Source organism: Microtus pennsylvanicus, chromosome 1 (assembly GCF_037038515.1).
Source record: "Microtus pennsylvanicus isolate mMicPen1 chromosome 1, mMicPen1.hap1, whole genome shotgun sequence".
Classification (NCBI taxonomy): Eukaryota; Metazoa; Chordata; class Mammalia; order Rodentia; family Cricetidae; genus Microtus; species Microtus pennsylvanicus.
In genome coordinates this window covers 67,243,124-67,261,263 of record NC_134579.1, presented here as the reverse complement: position 1 = coordinate 67,261,263, position 18,140 = coordinate 67,243,124, and the positions used below count along the sequence as shown (strand labels likewise).

The 18,140-nt window shown below is 37.6% G+C and overlaps 1 protein-coding gene across 2 annotated transcripts in view; it reads left to right on the top strand.

Moving 5' to 3' along the window:
• Ccdc50 (coiled-coil domain containing 50) overlaps positions 1-6,716 on the top strand; it is a 64,110-nt gene extending 57,394 nt beyond the window's left edge. The window contains exon 11 of one of the 2 annotated variants that reach the window (XM_075967637.1): positions 692-6,716. In XM_075967637.1, the coding sequence (XP_075823752.1) occupies positions 692-711 (20 nt within the window). In that variant the 3' untranslated portion in view covers positions 712-6,716. The remainder of the gene's footprint in view (positions 1-691) is intronic. The other variant, XM_075967629.1, reaches the window with a different exon arrangement.
• The last annotated feature ends 11,424 nt before the right edge of the window (positions 6,717-18,140 follow it).

The window sequence follows — 18,140 nt, the reverse complement described above, 5'->3', positions numbered from 1 at the left end:
AACTACATAGTGAGACCTTGCGGGGTGAGGGAGTGAGTGAGAGAAGTCTGCAGAGCAAGTTACAAATGTTAGGTCTTCATATTTGATGGAACTTCTTTGAAGATTTCTTAGGTGAAGTTTTTATCATTCTTTTTCATTTACTGATATTTCCAACATCTCTGATGTAGTGGAAGTAGCTTGTGGGTGTGTTCTTTCTCAAAGTTGAATCATTTGGGGGCAGGGTGTGTCTGTCTGTCCTCCACATACATTTGTTACAAAGTATTAAAGTGACAAATTGATTCTGTGCATGAGATTTTATAAACAAAGGCTTTAAAAAGAACAAAGCAAAGAGGAACCACTTGAAGTGCATATAAATGAAGATGAATCTGGGGTAGGGAGACAGTGAAGTTTTAAACTTGCATCTTTTTATTAAATGAAAACTTTATAGAGAATTTGCAAATGAAAGAGAACATTGCACAGGCAGATTCACCGAACCCAGTGTTTTACGTTGCAGTGAGATGATGTGGTAGTTAGGAGCTTTCAGATTTGGGGTTTTACTCTCACTCTCAAGTATTTACTTTGACTTTTGCACCATCAAAAAATGAAAAATCCGTGACAGAGTTAAAACTACAAAGATAGCTTTATATTTTTTCCTGATTCAAGTGCCCATTACCTGCATTTTAATTGTCCTTCCTTTTTCTTCCTTCCCCAGGTTTCCATAATAAGCAGTAAAAGAAAACAAAAAATGGAATCTGCCTTGAAAATGGACTTGCTGTAGCACATATGAACTGAACAATGCCGAATGCATTCCACATTGGCTGTCCTTCTGTGCCATTCCTGGAGTTACTCTCAAGTATTTTCTAACTATAAACAATTTCAGTTCTCTTCACATGTTTTGGTTTTTCTGGTCACTTGGGCAGTGTAAGGAAATACAGCGTCTGAATATTGGCCGCCTCTTCTCTGAATCTGTTTCCTGAGACGTAATTAGAACTTCACAAAATGACACTTGCTCGATATAGGGTATCTACATTTAGGGACTAAGGTTTATTTAGCAATTAGAAGTGTGCAGAAATGGATTACCAAAAATCATAGCATTTTGATTCAAGAAAGTATATAGTAAAGTATATGAAATAGCCGCTTAGTTGTTTACTAGTGTGATGTTTTGAAGGATATCGTCTTTGGTTTTTATCCTCTTCAGAAAAAGTAAAATGACAACCATAAGATACGGGGGAAATGGCCAGAGCAGTGGAAGTCTGGGATTCTGAGCACATGGGTCAGGGGAGGCTCTGGAGAGCCACAGAACCTGCTCGGTGCGTGGCTTAGGGTGTCATCCTTCAGCATTGTGCTGCCGCTCCCTCCACGGCAAGGCTTTCTGAGGCCCTCAGTATATCATGTGCTAATATTTATTTGTAAAACCTTAATTGTCCAATCCTTTCACTCAGGTTCATAAAGAATCAACTGAAAATTAAAGGAAAAAAATAGCCTTTCATAGCTTTGATTTTCCAATTTAATTGTGGAGCCAAAGGAAATAGAACATTTTCCTAAGAGTTGACGCCAACAGTCTTATTTGCTGTGTACAGCAAGCGTCTTGCTCCTAGGATGTAACAGTTTTTGTTGGCAATCTCTCAGTGATGTCTTTAGCACCTGTAATAATTGGGCTCAGTCAACAGAAAGTTGAATTTGATGAAGCGAGTCTTTGTCCTGGTGTGTGGTTCTGCTTCTGTGTTGATGGCCATTGTATTCCTTTCCACGGGACCTTTAAACTCCCCTTAAAACTTCAGTCTTTGTCAGGCTGATAATTAATAGAAGTATTTATTTGCCTATACCACTTAGTTAATATAAATAGCAGCCAAGCTATGTCTCTATCTGATTGACAGTCTCCCAGCTAGATTTGCTGTTATTTTCATTGTATGGGTTTTTGTGTTTGTTTTATTATTTTTTTTTGTCATTTCAATATGCTGCTTATTTAGGAAGGAAAATATAGTTTGCCATGAGATAAATAATTTAGGGACTGCCTATATTCCATTTGCCTTGTCTTTCCAGACTGTTTTAACCTTGGGGAGGATTCTGGGAGACTGTTCCCAACAGATTTTGATCACTGATTGTATATCTTTCTTTATAAAAGTTACATATAATAGAAATTTTAGTGAAGCTGTGGGCGAGAAACAGACAAAGTGGTGCAAACATTTGGGAAGTGTGGAGGAGAGGGAAATTATACGCCTGAGTGCCATGAAATACATATAGGAAAATCTTCCTTTAGACAAATGGAAAATCTAGCCTTCAGTCCCATTGTGTACAATGGTTTCCATATCAAAACTTAGTCTTGTTGGCTTATGCTGATGCTGTATCTTCTTTAAACTGCCCTGTGATTTTACATCATGTTCTTTAGAGATATTTTATACTGATAACCTTAAAGAAAAAAATGTAACTGCATTTTTATTTGATAATTAGTTAAAACAGGCAATGTTTTTTGCCATATTTCTGTTTTATAAATGTTTACTTTTGTATTTCATGAAATTATTATTTTTACTTTAAAAGTGCATTTTTTTGCTTTTCATGGACTTCATTTCATCATATTTATTGTTGTAAAATGGACATATTACAGTTTAAAAAAATGCCAAGCCACTTAACCAGAATGCTGGAGTCTTATCTGTGGTGGTGGATGGCCAAAGGAATACGGCCCATGTGATAGCCAGCTCAGCATCAGTATTGGAAAAACTGTTACTTTTCACAGTTTTTTTTAAAGAGTAGAATTTTAAAATATTTTGTTTATTTTTTGTAAAGTGAACAGTTTTTAAGAGTATCAGTAATTACTTATGACTAAGAAGATAGAAAAAATTTCTTAATTATTCTTAATTAATGTTCTCAAATTTTGCTATCATTCAAATAATGCATTTTTGAGATGATAGGAACAGCTAATAGCTCTTAATGAACTGCCACTCTTCACTGTGGTTCCTGCTTTTTAATTATCATTTTTATATTAAAATGAATACATTTATTTTGTTCCTTCTGTTGTTGCAGTTTGATGCAGCTTAATTATTAGGTCTATACTGTATTATGTTTTGCTGTCAACATATAGACTAATTCTTTTGTTTCTAAATTTCTTTGTAGGTCTTGCCCTTATAGCCCCAGTATTACTGAATGAGCACAGTCTGTTAAGGAGTCTCATCACAAGGTTACCTGACATGATGCTCTCCCCTTTCCTTCCCTAGAATTTTTTTAACTATTAGTTAGAAAAGAGCATAGTTAAAAGTCAGATTAAATATTCTAACTTGAAAGAAAATTGATTCCAGTATTCAAGCTACTGTATTCAAGCTACTGTTAGTTATAATTGCTTTGTTGCAAAAATAGATAATTGCTTCTTTTGTTCTCAAAGAATCTTGAGAACTTTTGGAAGTGACTTTGCATGTCATTGAAATGCTATGGGTCAAGTGATTTTTATAACAAATGGCAGTATAGCAATGAACTAAAAACCAAAACAGCAACAACCAAACTTTGGTTTTCTGGTCTTGAGAAACATCTAATTTAGGAAGAGAGATGTTCATAGATGTGCACCAGAAGAAACCTTTCCATAGTGACACTGGTCACATGGACATAGATAACCATGTTTTAAAATATGTAACCTTTGTTTCATTGGATTCTAATACTGTTACAGCTTCTCTAAATCTCTTCGTGCCAAATTGAAAAAAAAAAACTACTATAATATGGTGCATTCATTTTGTTCACCACATAAGTGGTTAACATTTTATAGTCTTGATTTTTAATGACTAATGCCTTTGTATAAAACTCACTTGGGAAATATAAAGATCTATTATTCTTGATTTCTTGTGTTTATTTTTTTTTAATTTTGGTTTTTTGAGATAAGGTTTCTTTGTGTTACAGCCCTAGCTGTCCCGGAACTCACTCTGTAGACCAGGCTGGGCTTGAACTCAGAGAGACCTGCCTGCCTCTGCCTCCCAAGTGCTGGAATTGAAGGTGTGTGCTACCACCACCCAGCTGTTCTTGATACTTTTAAAAGATAACTTCTGATTGGCTGAGATCATCAGTCTGATGATCATTCGAGGCCCATGCAGAAATACTCAGAGGACAGACCGAATTCCATTTGAGGAGGATAGTGTTTGTTGGGGGAGCATTGACATTGAAAGGAAACATTGCTCACCTTGATTTCACTGCCTATGCTGTGTTATGTTCTTGTAGCAGCTCTAAAAAAAATCAAAACCTGATCTTTCAGGGGAAAAAAAAGATTTTTAAAGTCTATAATGTGTGTATTATGTGCTGCTCATAGCAGAGAAGTCACTCAAGCGTCCCCCCATCTTACTTGTTGGTGCCTGTGTGCTTCAAGAGCCATAGCTGTGTATCTGGTAACAGGCTGCTTGTTTTTTCCTGCCCTGTGGTAGGGCAATGTAGGCAGAGAGAAGCCTACTGTCTAGTGTCCTGTAAATGCTGCATGGAGCAGTATTATCCAAATATGTGGTGGGAGTTTTTTGGTTGGTTGGGTTTTATTATATGTAAGACAATTAAAGGGAAGACTCAGAGACTTTTGTTGCTTCTGCTGTGTAACTCATCAGAAATGCTCAAATTTACTTTTAAAGTCTCTAAGAAAGCAAGACTAAGCTATGAAAACATTAAGAGAGTCACTTTTCTGATGAGCCCTGCACTTTATGTCAGCAATGTCTGTGAAGATCAGTTTTGCCTTAAATTACTTTCAGTCCAACAGAGGCCATTGTGTTTGGTATATATGTACTCATGTGATCTCTCCATTGGCATACAATCCATAGAAGAGCCTCAGACATCATCAGCATCATCTGGAGCTTTGAGCTTCTTGCCCAGTACTTGGTTTGACTTCTGTATTAGATGCACTTCTCATTTCCCTGAGTAGTGCAGGCATGACCAGAAGCACTGCTAGGGGAGAATTCCCTGGCGGGAATATCCACACACAGTGAAAACTTTCTGAACAGTTGAGAGTTTCCTGTTCTTTTAATGGTGATTGTGCAAAGATATTCTAAGGGTTCTGTGGTTCAGTGACAAAATTAAGATTACTTTTAAGAATTTGAACAATTGTCTTTGTGTATTGGGATGCTTATTTACCATTAAAAAGAAAAATAGGAGAAAACCAAACAAAGTGGAGACATTTATTAGACATGGTGATGTGAAGAGTTGTAGTTTATTACTTTTAAAAGAGAATTAAGCAGGAAACATTGCCTATGATAGAGAAGATAGAAGAGCCCCTTTACTAGGCTGTGTTCGATGCCACAGACTAGCACAGTCATGCAATCACTTGTTTACCACTGAAAGCCATTTCTTTTCTCTTATAAATTCGAGTGCTACGGCTAAACATATTCATCATAGGTTTAATATGCATTTGTGCATTTTAAGCAAAGCAGAAAGTCATTTTCTCTTTTGAAGTTGCTTTTCATGGTATACTGATTTCAGCATTCTAGGTCAGGGCAGAATTAATTATGTGACTATATTGCCCTCGTTTTCATTGATGAGCTTCACAAGTGAAGGATTTGAGTGACAAATCAGCAAGGATTGCAAAAAGTAAAATTTAGGCATTGAGAGAGACTATACTGTGATGAATTATATACTTTGGGTGTATTCTGCTACACTGAATTTAAACTGTAATTGCTGGAATTGATTCTAGCTAAAAATTTGCTAAGAGCTTTGGGAATTAGAAAGTTGCACTTCTGAGTAAATTTTCTCTAAATTCCCACAGGCTATAGCTTTAGCCTTTGTTAATCTGAAAGACAGATGATCTTTCTCAGTGATAGCTATATTTTCATGTAGCTTTTAATAAGCAATCAGATATTTCATGAAATAATGTAAATATTAGAAAGTAAAACAGGAAAATGGCATATAAAATTGACATTCTGAATGGCAAGTCTCTAATGCTGGGTATCTCGTAAGAACAATTTATTCCTGCAAAAATTTTGGAAGGTACTAGAATTGAAAGTATAAGTTTGCTACATAAATCAAGTTTCTCAGAAAATTTGAGATGATACTGCCATTTGTCTTATAATTTAAAGATGTAATCTCCTGAGTTAAGCTCTGCAGGAACCAGCCACTTCATTTTGTAAGAGCCTTTTAGGTATGGGGAAGTAGGTATGTTTATAACACATGAAATGGAAGCCCAAGGCTGGTCACTTTATAGTCAAGGCAGGAGGGGGGATAATGGCTGTGAAGTACATATTTCATGGAGCTGAATAGAACCTCAATAGAATATTGTCTCTTGTCTGAAGAAAGAGACAGCCTCAAACCACATGCCTATCTAGAGATTGAGTAAAACTGTGTGGATGCCTTAAGGTGACTAGTGGAGGTACTGGTGGGCATGTATGCACCCATCTGAATTAGGCTGTGGGCAGCAGTCTATTTCAAACCATCTTTGTATAGCCCCAGTTGCTCCTGTCCATAACCTGTTGAGGAAGATGAGAAATACGGTGCTGGTTACTTTCGTGTGTCTGGGGAGGCTGACATCTTTGCTTGACATCATTAAGGCACTGTCCAGTGTCCAAGCCTTCCTTCAATACCACTTGTACATCTACATCAGTTCATCTATGCAAGCTTGTGTTTTGTGGTTTGTATTTTACACCTGAAAATCAGGTTTAGCATTGGTGTTATAAATAATTTTTAAACCAAAGTATTGTATGAGTAAGTCTGTGTGCTTTGTTTTTCTGGATGGTTTGAGGTAAACACCTATCTTGTCTTCTCTTAATAAAGTCATCTGTTTATTAAGTCAGTGATGGCCTCCTGTTTTCATTAGTATAGATGAAGTCTACAAAGTCTAAGAAAGCTGTAGCAGTTTATTGCTGTGGGAATTCCTTCAGTCAATAGCCTTTAAGATACTAGTCCACTTGGGTGTGATCTCTTATACTATAAATGCAGCCATAATTTCATACTCTCTCCCCCATCTACTGGATTTGGTCCTGGTTCCCCATTCATGCAGAGGATCATCTGTGAGTCTATCCCTAAATAAACAACACTTTATTATTGTCAATTCTGAGGTAGTGTGGGATTACTTTATAGCTTCCATCTTCATCTGATGCCCACATGAATCCCAACTCTATGCCTACTGGGATAGGCCCAGAAGGTCTGCAGCCCAGAGGTGTTCCACTCCTGCCTTCCTGGCTTGATTTCCCTTACTAAGTGGTTTTATGCCAAAACCCTGCCACAGCAGAGCTACTTCATGGCAACTTGGCAATTTTCCAGGCTTGCACCATGCTTCACACCCCCTGACATTTTCCCTGACACACAGCAACTCATGCAGCTTCTGGCTTGTGCTCCCTGCTCACGAGCTCTGTGCTCTGTAATATTTTGGCCATTAAAACAACTTTCACCGTGTACAGAATTGATTTAATTGCTCTAAATTTGTGAAGCAAAGCATATTTGTCAGTATTTAGCCAGGTATCAATGCATGTAACTAAAGCCAGCAGGATTGTTTGCTCCACCACTGTACAGTGAAATTTTCAACAAAATAGTTCAAAATGTAAATCATCAAAGTACCCGTATTTTGTGTGTGTCATTGACAGAATTGATATATTTTTTGAGGGGGTGGTAAAAAAAAAAGTAGTCTGTATTGCACATAATAACCCTCTTGACTAAACATCTATGAATACAACTGACTCTGGTAGACACCCAAGTTAATTTTGAGAAAATAGAATTATTAATTGACATTTATTTAATATTTTACCTTTACAAGGATTGTTCTTACTGTTCCAATAATTGTGATGTAAAAACATTTTGCAGAAATAAATCTCTTTTTAAAAATACATTGTTATTTTAATTTATAACTGAATTTGCTGTTGAAGACACCTTCTAAAGTTCAAATTCTTCTCCAGTAAATATAATTGGAAGTTGTATTGGTTAACATTTTGTCCACTGACACAAGCTACAGTCAGTTAAGAAGAGGGATCTCAACTGAAGAAATGATCCTACCAGATTATCCTGTAGGCAAATCACTGACTGGAAAATTTTCTTGGTAGATGTGGCAGGGCCCAACTCATGATGGGTGTTCCCATCCCTTGTTGATCTTGAGTGCATAAGAAGGCAAACACCCCTATCTATCTTTTCGTAAAGTCATCTATATATTAAGTCAGAGATGGCTTCATGTTTTCTTTACTAGATGACCAAGAACATAACAGCAGTGTTTCCACCTTTTGATAAAATGACACCAATAAATCTTTTTTAAAAATATTAGTAGAATTTTATCACTTCAATGGCTTTTATGAAACACATATAACATTCTGTACAGTAAAATTTTCAATAAGTTGTCCAAAATATAAGTCATAAAAGAACTATTTTGTGTGTAATGTTTGTTGTTTCTCATCTGCGACATTTGTGGCACTCTGAACTTCCAAACTAAAAGTGAGATTTTGAAATTATTTTATCTCCATTCAGGGGACATACGCACCAGATATTTCCTCTTCATGCTGTATTTGGGTCTTATGTTTTGACCTGCAAACAAAAAGAAAGCAAAATCAGTGTGTTACAGGAGCCTATCACCCCTGAACCTGTTTAATGTTGCTCCTACATATACCACTTTAGGACTGGTCATGTGATACTGTAAAACCAGTCATGGCCTCTCACTGGACAGTTTCTAGAGTTACAGTGTTCTGACAGATTCATGGTTTTGTGTTTCTTTGTGAGGAGTGGGATTCATAGTTGTCCCACCACTGGCATGATCTCTACTAATTTGTTTTAAGAGAAGTGTTTTGTGTATTTGTGACTGAATTTTGATTTTAATATTTTACATATAAAACTTATAAAATTATTATGTTATCAAATACTTGTTAACCACTAAATTGATGAGTATCTTAACTGTTGAATCATCTAGAGGGTATATTAAGAAAATACTTGGAGCTGTCATTATCTAGTAAAGCTGAATAGACGAATGATGCTATTTTGTACATATAATTATAGTAAGAGAAGTGGATAATGAAAAATTTTAAGTTAACTATAGAGATGTAAGTTGTAATTTAGGAGATATTGAAACTATATATAGAATATTCTTGATTTTGAATATTTTATTAGAATTAAGTATTCTAAATAATTATGAAGCAAAATTTTATAACTAGTAAACTTTGTATACAATAAACTATTTCAACTCTCCATATTTATATATTTATGTATTAACCCTAAATTTTTCTGTTTGTATCTTTGTAACTATGTTTTATTGCCTCATTTACTTTTCTATCTATATCTATGTACCTATGTATATTTTACCCCTCTATTACTCTGTCTGCATTTATTTAAATGTTATGTATCATTTCTCCCATTAGTCTGCATCTATGTACCTGTTTATGTATCACCCCCATTTCTAATCATGTGTCTATGTACCTATATGATTATTTGCCCATTTCTCTGCCAATATTTATGTACCTATGTACTTAACCACATTTCTCATTTCTCTGCCTGTTTCTACATACCTATAAATTTATAGCCCCCTAGTTTCTTTGCCTCTTTCTGTCTGTCACCCCTGACAATTCTCTCTCCATATACTCAAATATTTTTAAAGTATATTCAACAATATCACTTCACTAACAATGCTAGAAATAATAAATGACTCAATAGAAATTACCATTTGTGGTCATATAATGATTTTTATGTAATTCTTACAAAAGACAACATACACACACAATGGCTGGTCACTTTTGGGTTTTAAATGTACAAGAGAAAACTAAAAATAATGTTACATTTCTCAAAAACAAGCAGGGAGCTTGTCTGTAGAGGTAGCTCAGTAGTTATCACACTTGACTTACTTGCAAACCTGAGAGCTTCAATTTGGAAGCCAAGAACCAGTGTGGAAGTAGGAAGCAGTAGTTCAAGTGTTTATGATCCCGATACCCCCTACCTGAAAATATGAAGACATGAGAACAGCTGGAGCTTTCAGGGGATCCAGCTTGGTGGAGGCAGTCGTGAAAACTGCCTCTCTCACAGTTAAGATGCCTATCACATAAACACGGAGAAGTCAAGATGGTGCCTAACTGGAAGCTTCATTCCTAGTGACTAGAATTTATAGCACTAGAAAGTACATTGCATGGATCAGAGAAGAAAGGTAATCAATCCAGTTACTGACCTCCCTGTTAGATACAGTGGGGGTTATTAGTGACACAGTTGTTATGGTAGTATCCATTCATTTTATGATTGAATTTAAGTATCAGTCCATAAGTCAGAATGAACCCATGCTTGGTATTGTTAAAGTGGTCAAGAATCTGAGACTGGATAGACTGAGAAGAAATCCAAATACTATTATTCTCACAAAGGATACAACAGCAACACAGTGACTCCTAATGACTCTACTCAGAGATCAGTGTCACTCAGCCATCAACAGAGAAGTTGCTCCTTGCAGTAGATAGGAACTAACATAGACCCACAACTGGACAATGTGAGAGACTGAGAGATTTTGGGACACTTATTCTAGAGTGGGATGTCTTTATCAAACCCCTCCGAGGCTCAGGGTATATGTGGAGGAGGGAGTGGAAAGGTTGTTAGAGCCAGATGAGATTTATTATGACAAGGAAACGGTGTCTTCATACATAACAGACATGATGCATCAATGAACTCACAGAGACTGTGGCAACATGTATTGGGCCTGTAGAGATGGAGTCCTAGCACTGAGAGTGAAAAGTGAGTATGGGCTCCCACACCTGATCAAGAAGCTATGTACTGGCAGAGGAAAAGTTAGTTATCGCCCCTGGATTCTCCCAGGATATATTAACCACAGCGCAGGGCAGGCTCCGTGCCCAGAAATAGGTGGCCAACACAAAACTCATGGTATTCTTGGAGCTTTCTTGTCTCATTTGCTTAGTTTGGGAATTGTTTTATCTGATCAGTCTTCTGTTTCTGTATTTGGTCTTGGTTTCCGTGGCTATATTTTGTGATCCTGTGTGTAGAGGGTTTACTTCTTGGCTTTGTTGTCTTTTAAAAAGAGAGAAGAACAAATGTGGCTAGGTTTGAGAGCTAGAGAGGATCCTGAAGGAATTGGGAGAATGGAAAGATGATCAAAATACCTTGCATGGAAACATATTTCAATAATAAGGAAAAGTAAAAACATGTCCGTCTAAACAAGGTAGATGATTCGACCAACATCTGAACTTGTCCCTTTCACCCACATGTTCACCATGGCATGTGCCCACTCACCCACACACAGATCATGTCACAATAATATTTGCTAATCTACTACAGCGTGGCTGTAGACTAACTCATTGTTTTGAAAACTTATGAATAATGTAGATAATTGAATAATTATCCTGGTTTAAGAAAAACAAGATTCTGTACCTCAGGATAATGAATAAATAGGTAACAAGGATTAATTGCCTTTGATGGAAGTGTTTTAACTAATTCCTAAATGAAGGCGATAGGAGACTATGGTAGTTTTCAGAAATATCTTTGAATAAAATTATATATATATATTCTATATATATAACATATAGATAGACTGACAGACAGACACACACACACCAGGAAATTTTTAACAGAATGGGAAAATGCACTTTCCTTCTGGTCACGGCTATTTGGACAGGCTGCACATCAAGCAAACAGTTACTCGCCACTCTGCTGTAGTCATTGTGAACAAACTTATCTAAACCATGGACTCCATGGTAAGAATAATGAGAACAACTGACCATTGAACAAAAGCTCCAGCACTGGGAATGAAAACCCTGTCTTCAAGCTATTGGTCAAAAGAGTCCAACAGACTCCCAAAACAATATAGGCTATCGTCATTGTCCTGGTTCCCTCCCAGAAATTCGAAGTATAATCATATTGCTGAGTGTCATGCACTTCATATACAGGGCTTGAAGGATTTGATATGGGCCTAAACTGGAAGGGTCATGCTCAAGGATTAGCTCTCCCACTACACAAAGATGCTATGCAACCTTCCACAATCACGACCTGTACAGCCTATGAACAGCAATGCCCAGTCCACCAAGATATCCCCAGTAGTGCAATATACATTCTCCTCTGTTCATTCTCATATCTCAAGCTGGCTCCAACCTCATTATGTTGATGAAGTTTGTCTTATACTTCTGATTCTCCTGTCTGTACCTGTTAAGTCTTGAGATTTCAGGTATACCACTAGACCACTATGAGGAAAATGTTATGGGCTTTAAGGTAAGTTTCTGTGTTATTCTTTAAGATTGCCAGCAGAGGGCACTCAGAGATGGCGAGACAGCCTTACGCTTCCTACAGAAAGCTGATGAACGGATTTTGCAGAACAGATTATAGGAAAAGAAATCAGATGTTTACAAAGAGCTAGTTTGTCTACAAATACACCAAATGGGTATGATAAAATAACTTAATAATATAAATAAGCATAGTATAAACTAAAAGTCCTGGTGTAAAGAACGGAAGACATGTAGTATAACATGGCATTTATACATCTATATAGAGAAAGAACTGCATGTGAACCATGGGTAAATCATAGGCCACGTAGGGGTGGAAGAAAGCAAGCTTCTTCAAAGCAGAGAGTATTTCACATACTGAGAATAAAGGGGACATTTTGGGAGATTGAGGAAGGCAACATGAGAGGGTAAGTTGTAGTCTAAACTAAGCTGGTGGCACTTAGGGGCTTGTAGAAATGGTGACAGTTTAGAAAAAAATGACTGAGGGAAATGATGGAGTGCCTGGGCTAAGAACTGCTGAGTATGGAGGATGTAGAGAGCAGCTGTGATCGGATTCCATGCATTTATCGTGGCATCAATCTTCATGGCTGCTTGGTTTTAGCAGCTGCATCAGCAACCCATGTGCAGAAGCAGAAATAAAGGGAGGAAAGTGACCCACCGCCGAGGTTGAGGTGGGATTGAGCAACAGGGAAGTGCAGGGCTGGATGTAAGGAAACAAATTAAGGAGAAGCACCTTGGAAGTGACTCGGGCTAGGGAAAGGAAGTAATATTGTCAAAGGACAGGAAACTGTAGTAATATATGAGTTAATGAACCAGGAAGTAAAGAGCTTAGTCTAAAGAATGAATTACTGTGGTCACAAAATAGATACTTAAGGTATGAAATAGGCTTGTGGGTAAAGGAGTAAGAACTGTAGTGGAGAAAGATAACCAAAACAAAAGTTCAAGGACAAATAGCTTAAGGCTGCTAAAAGTACCATCTCTGTAAGCACTGAGCTCTAGAGCACAGAAGAAAGGACCATCATGGAAGTTTGGAATGATACAGTAGAATCAGTCTAGGGAAAGCAATGATCCCTTGACGATGATCTTCCAGGTAAATCCTGACACAATTTGTATAAATTTCTAGGCATACTACTTGGCAATGAAAAGGGACCATGAAAGAAAAATGGGAATGCTTTCAGGTTAATGAATTGTAACTGCTATCAAGCCATGTGCTGATGATGATATAAGAACATCAGACAAAAAGCATGGATTAAACCAAACTCGCTGAACATAGGGGACAATGAGGACTACTGAGAACTCAAGAACAATGGCAATGGGTTTTTGATCCTACTGCACATACTGGCTTTGTGGGAGCCTAGACAGTTTGGATGCTCACCTTACTAGACCTGGATGGAGGTGGGTGGTCCTTGGATTTCCACAGGGCAGGGAACACTGATTGCTCTTCAGGCTGATGAGGGAGGGGCACTTGATTGGGGGAGGAAGAGGGAAATGGGAGGCGGTGGCGGGGAGGAGGCAGAAATATTAAATAAATAAATAAATCAATTACACATGGCGGTGGGAACTTTAATGAAACCAATAAAGACAAAATTATGAGCTAAAAAAAAAAGAACATCAGACAGTTTTAGGTTAGAACTGTGTTGGTCAAATGATGTGTAAACCCTAAAATATGTTAGTTACTTTTCTTTATGCTGTGACAAAAGAAAAGACAGAAACAATCAAAGGAGAGGGGTTTATTTGTCTCACAATTTGAAGGGTTTATCCAGAGGGCTAAAATGATGGCAGACTGTGAAGCAGCTGATCACGGATTGCCTACCCGGCTGCTCACCTTCCTTTTCTTATTCAGTTTAGGACCACAACTCACAGGTTAGTTCAGCCCACATTCAGGTTGATTCCTCTTTGCTCAGCTAGACGTTTTGGGAAACACCCTCATAGACAGAGATGTGATTCCATGGTTATTGTAAATTCAGTCAGGTTGATAATGACAATTGACCATCATACCATTTCCCTATCTATAAAATTGGAGTAACAATATAACCTATTGCAAAACTCTACAGTGATACTTTCAAGGAAATTATTTAATAAGTGATAGTTTACCATATTCAAGGATAAAGAAAACCATCCATATATTTGTTGTTGAACACTAAAGCATGTCCTCAGTCATTGAGTGATGGCCAAAGTCATATGATGGGAGCTAGGCAGACCCTGGACCATCTTCTGTCTCCTTGTTAGAATCCTTGGCCTTCCAACCCCTTAAGCATGGCTGTTATTTATGAATAGAGCTTTATCTCATCTCCCCTTTGAGCCTACCTCTGTGTGGAGAACTCACTACTCTGCCTTGCTCTTTGCCAGACTTTCTTTCCTGGTGTATGTGTATGCACATGGACCTGTGTGGTGGTAGGGCAGAGAAGTTGGGGCAGTGTGGTGGTTTGAAAGAAAATGACCCCCAAAGGGGTTGAAACTAATAGCAGTTGTGGCCTTGTTGGAGGAAATGCATCACTATGGAAGTGGGTTTTGAGGTCTTTTGCTCAAAGCCTCCCTCAGTGTGACTTTCAGTCAACTTCCTGTTGCTGCAAGATATGGGACTCTTCGCTCCAGCACCATGTCTGCCTGCATGCTGCCATGTTCCCCTGTGATGACAATGGACTGAACCTCTGGAACTGTAAGTGAGCCTCCTTATTAGAGTTGCCATGGTCATGGTGTATTTTCACAGCAATAAAACTCTAAGATAGGTGGGCATACCTACAAGGCATGTGTCTTTCCTTTTTTAATGCAACAAATTTATTTTCTGTGTCTTTAATTGTTTTGATCTTTTCTGTGACAGCTCTCAGCATATTGATGATAGCAACTATCTTTCATGAATTTCCTGTTCCCTAAATAGAAAACTTAGGGCCATCAGGTTGTTTTTCTTCATTTTACTTATTTTTACAAGAATTTTTATTTTATGATTGAGATTATAATATAACTATACTATTCTTCCTCTTCCTTTCCTTCCTTTAACCCCTCGCACATACCCCTCATTGCCTCTCTTTTCATTAATTGCTTTTGCAATGCAACTATGTATGTGTACCTTTACTCCTAAACATAAGATATTCGATCTGTATAATGTTATGTGTATGTGTGTTTTCAAGGCTGAACATTTCGTCTTGGATAACCAACCCGTGTGTTCTCTCCTGGGGAAGACTGTTTCTCCCATCTCAGCATTCCTTAGTTGACTTAGTTCTTTGTGTAGGCTTGAGGCTTTATGCTCTTTCCACTGTCCGCTGTGACCTACTTTTCTTTTTATTTAATACTGAATAATATTTATGATTATATAAATTAATAATAAGTGTTAGAACACAAGTGAGGGCCAGTGTGCATATGAATGAATGTTTTGAACAACAGTTTTTGAAGACAAAAAATAATCCCTTAAAAATTTCTGGTCAGTCCCTCTTCAGAACTCTTTGTGTTCTTGTTATCCTGGTACAGAGGTCACCTTAATTCTCACGGGGGTTAACTGTTTTGACATTTGTTCATCCTTGTCTTCTTTTTTTCCTGTATTGTTTAGCAAAGCCTTCTCGGTTCTAAGCTAATATTTCATTGTAAAGAAGGTATTTGGTAGATCCTCCGTTGAAAGCATGCTTTTCCTTCCTCATTTATATGTGTTCTTATGTGAAAAAAGAGGAATATATAGTAGGAAGAAGAAGAGCAGCTGTCCCTTAGAGGAAGAAATCTTCTCAGCAATGTAAGCTAGGAATGTGCTGCCAAGATGGTATCCTGTAACACCTTGGCTGTGACTGTGACTTTGCCTGCTTCTGGAGAGTATGTAGAAGAAAGTATACTTCAGTACAGTGTCTATCATGAACATGTGTACACTCATGTGATAAAGCACACGATCTGATTTCCTGAACCTCTGGAAACCATGGACAATGAACTGAACTGGATTCTTAGCTTTAAAGCATTGCTATTTTTTAAGCTGTAAGACAGTGTCTGACCTAACACTCATTTTGGGAAGACTCTAAGATTAAAATCCAGAAATTCAGGGTTCTAGTCACACATCCCTCATTTAGTGACTCAACATTGTGCCTCAATTACACCTCAGTAAACAGGAGCTAAGGCCTTGCTTTCTACATAGAGATTTAGTTGAAGCCAAATGCTACAGTGTGCATATGCACACTTTTAAATTTTAAAACTCCATGTGAATTGGCAGCTATGAATCCATGTTATTTAGTAACAAAATTGCCTTCTTACTGGTGTAACATTTGCTTTCATCCTCTGACTACCACACCTCTCAACAATGCTTTTGTAGCCAAAGTCTAGACCCCTCCCTAAGTGCTGCTGTTAGGGAATGTCTCACCATCAGCTGTTCAATCAAGCAAGCAACCAAGCCGAATCTAGTGACAGGGTAGTTCAGTGGTAGCTTACCTACATGCAAGAGGTCCCAGATTAAATCCCCAACACTACCAAAAATAATCAACTGACAATGCAACCCTGAAACAAACAAAGGATAATCCTTAATCATTGTTTGTAAAGAGTTGTTTTGAGAAATGCTTTGTTCAAACAAAATCCAGTGTAGAAATCCAATGTGTGGCACAGAAGGAAGCAAAGCATCCACATGAAGTAGTGACCTACTTTTCCTAATACAACCCAGGGCTTCTGCCCTTCTGATTTCCTCCTTTAAGTAGTCTTCTGTTGGCACCTCACCTGCAGGCCTGATCTGAGTTACAGAAAACACAGTGGGAAACACACTTTTTAAGACATGGGCACAGCCCATGCATTAACAACCTATCCTGACTGACAACCTACACTGACTGGCAAACTACAATGATTGACAATGTGGATCTGTCCCCAACCTTTCACTCTTCTTGCTCACATATCACTATTAATGACTTCCCAGGGGTTTGGCCCACTGTGGGGTATAGCTTTCCTCTTTTCCAGGTTAATTTTGTTAGATTTGTTTACAGTTACAATTTGATTAAATTACTATGTCTTGCTGGTTTGTTGTTGTTATTGTTGTTTTGGTGTGAATCTTATTTCTGAAAACTTGAATTCATGTGCAGCTTTGATGAACACAGACTTAATCTTGGGTGTCCAGCAGTTGCTTCATTTGTTATTCTGGACTGTGCCTGTTCCTTTAAAACAGCAGAGATTGGAATCTTTCTGCACACGCTGGAAGCTTGGAGGAAGAACATTTCACTCAGTGTCCGGCTTCTTTATTGGCAGGAATAAAATAGAGCTAATGACTGCCAAACAGCAGTGTGTGTGCTGAACCTGCTCTATAAGAAGATTCTTCTTGTCAGAGTAATGGGTCATTTTTAGGGGAAAGCTTCCTTTCTTACCATGTTCTTCTTATTTAGCATTTTGAAGTTAGCCTTATTAGTTTATAAGGCATGTATGCTAATGAATGGGAATACTTTTATTTTCCCACTTGGAAAAGTGATACATGTTAATCTGTTGGTATGCTAAATGGGAAAAAAATAAAAATAACAAATCAATTGCTTAAGAGAGTTTTCAGCTTGTTTGGTAGATGCACCAAATAAGTTAGGAAATTATTAATGTTTCATTGTTAATGGATCTTAATCTGCCCATAGAAACAATCAATAATCTAGATCTATCACTGGATGTTAGGACTTGAAATTATAAGAAGCCCCAATAATCTGAATTCATCGAACCTGAGGTTGCCATGCTGAAGGAGGAAGCTGTGGAGTGGTAAGGCTAATGCAGCATAATGGGTATAGTTGTAAACAAGGTGATTTTATGACCTGTGGGTATTAAACCAGGAACTTAAAGAATGGATAACATGCACATGTAGCCCATGATGTACAAATAGAATTCTGGATTAAATAGGAAGCAGGACCATTGTCTGTGCTTCTAGGTAGCCATGGTAAGTTTGACTCTTCCAGCTCAGCTTAGCCATCTATTTGGCTTTGTTGCATGAGGCCCTATTCGAGATGTATAGAATTAAGTCCTTAGTTAAGTAAGTGAAATGCAATGAGAAAGAACAGAGGGCTTAGCCAGTGAAAGGAAGTGAGTTTGTGTGCTCTGATATATGTGTGGGAGTTGAAA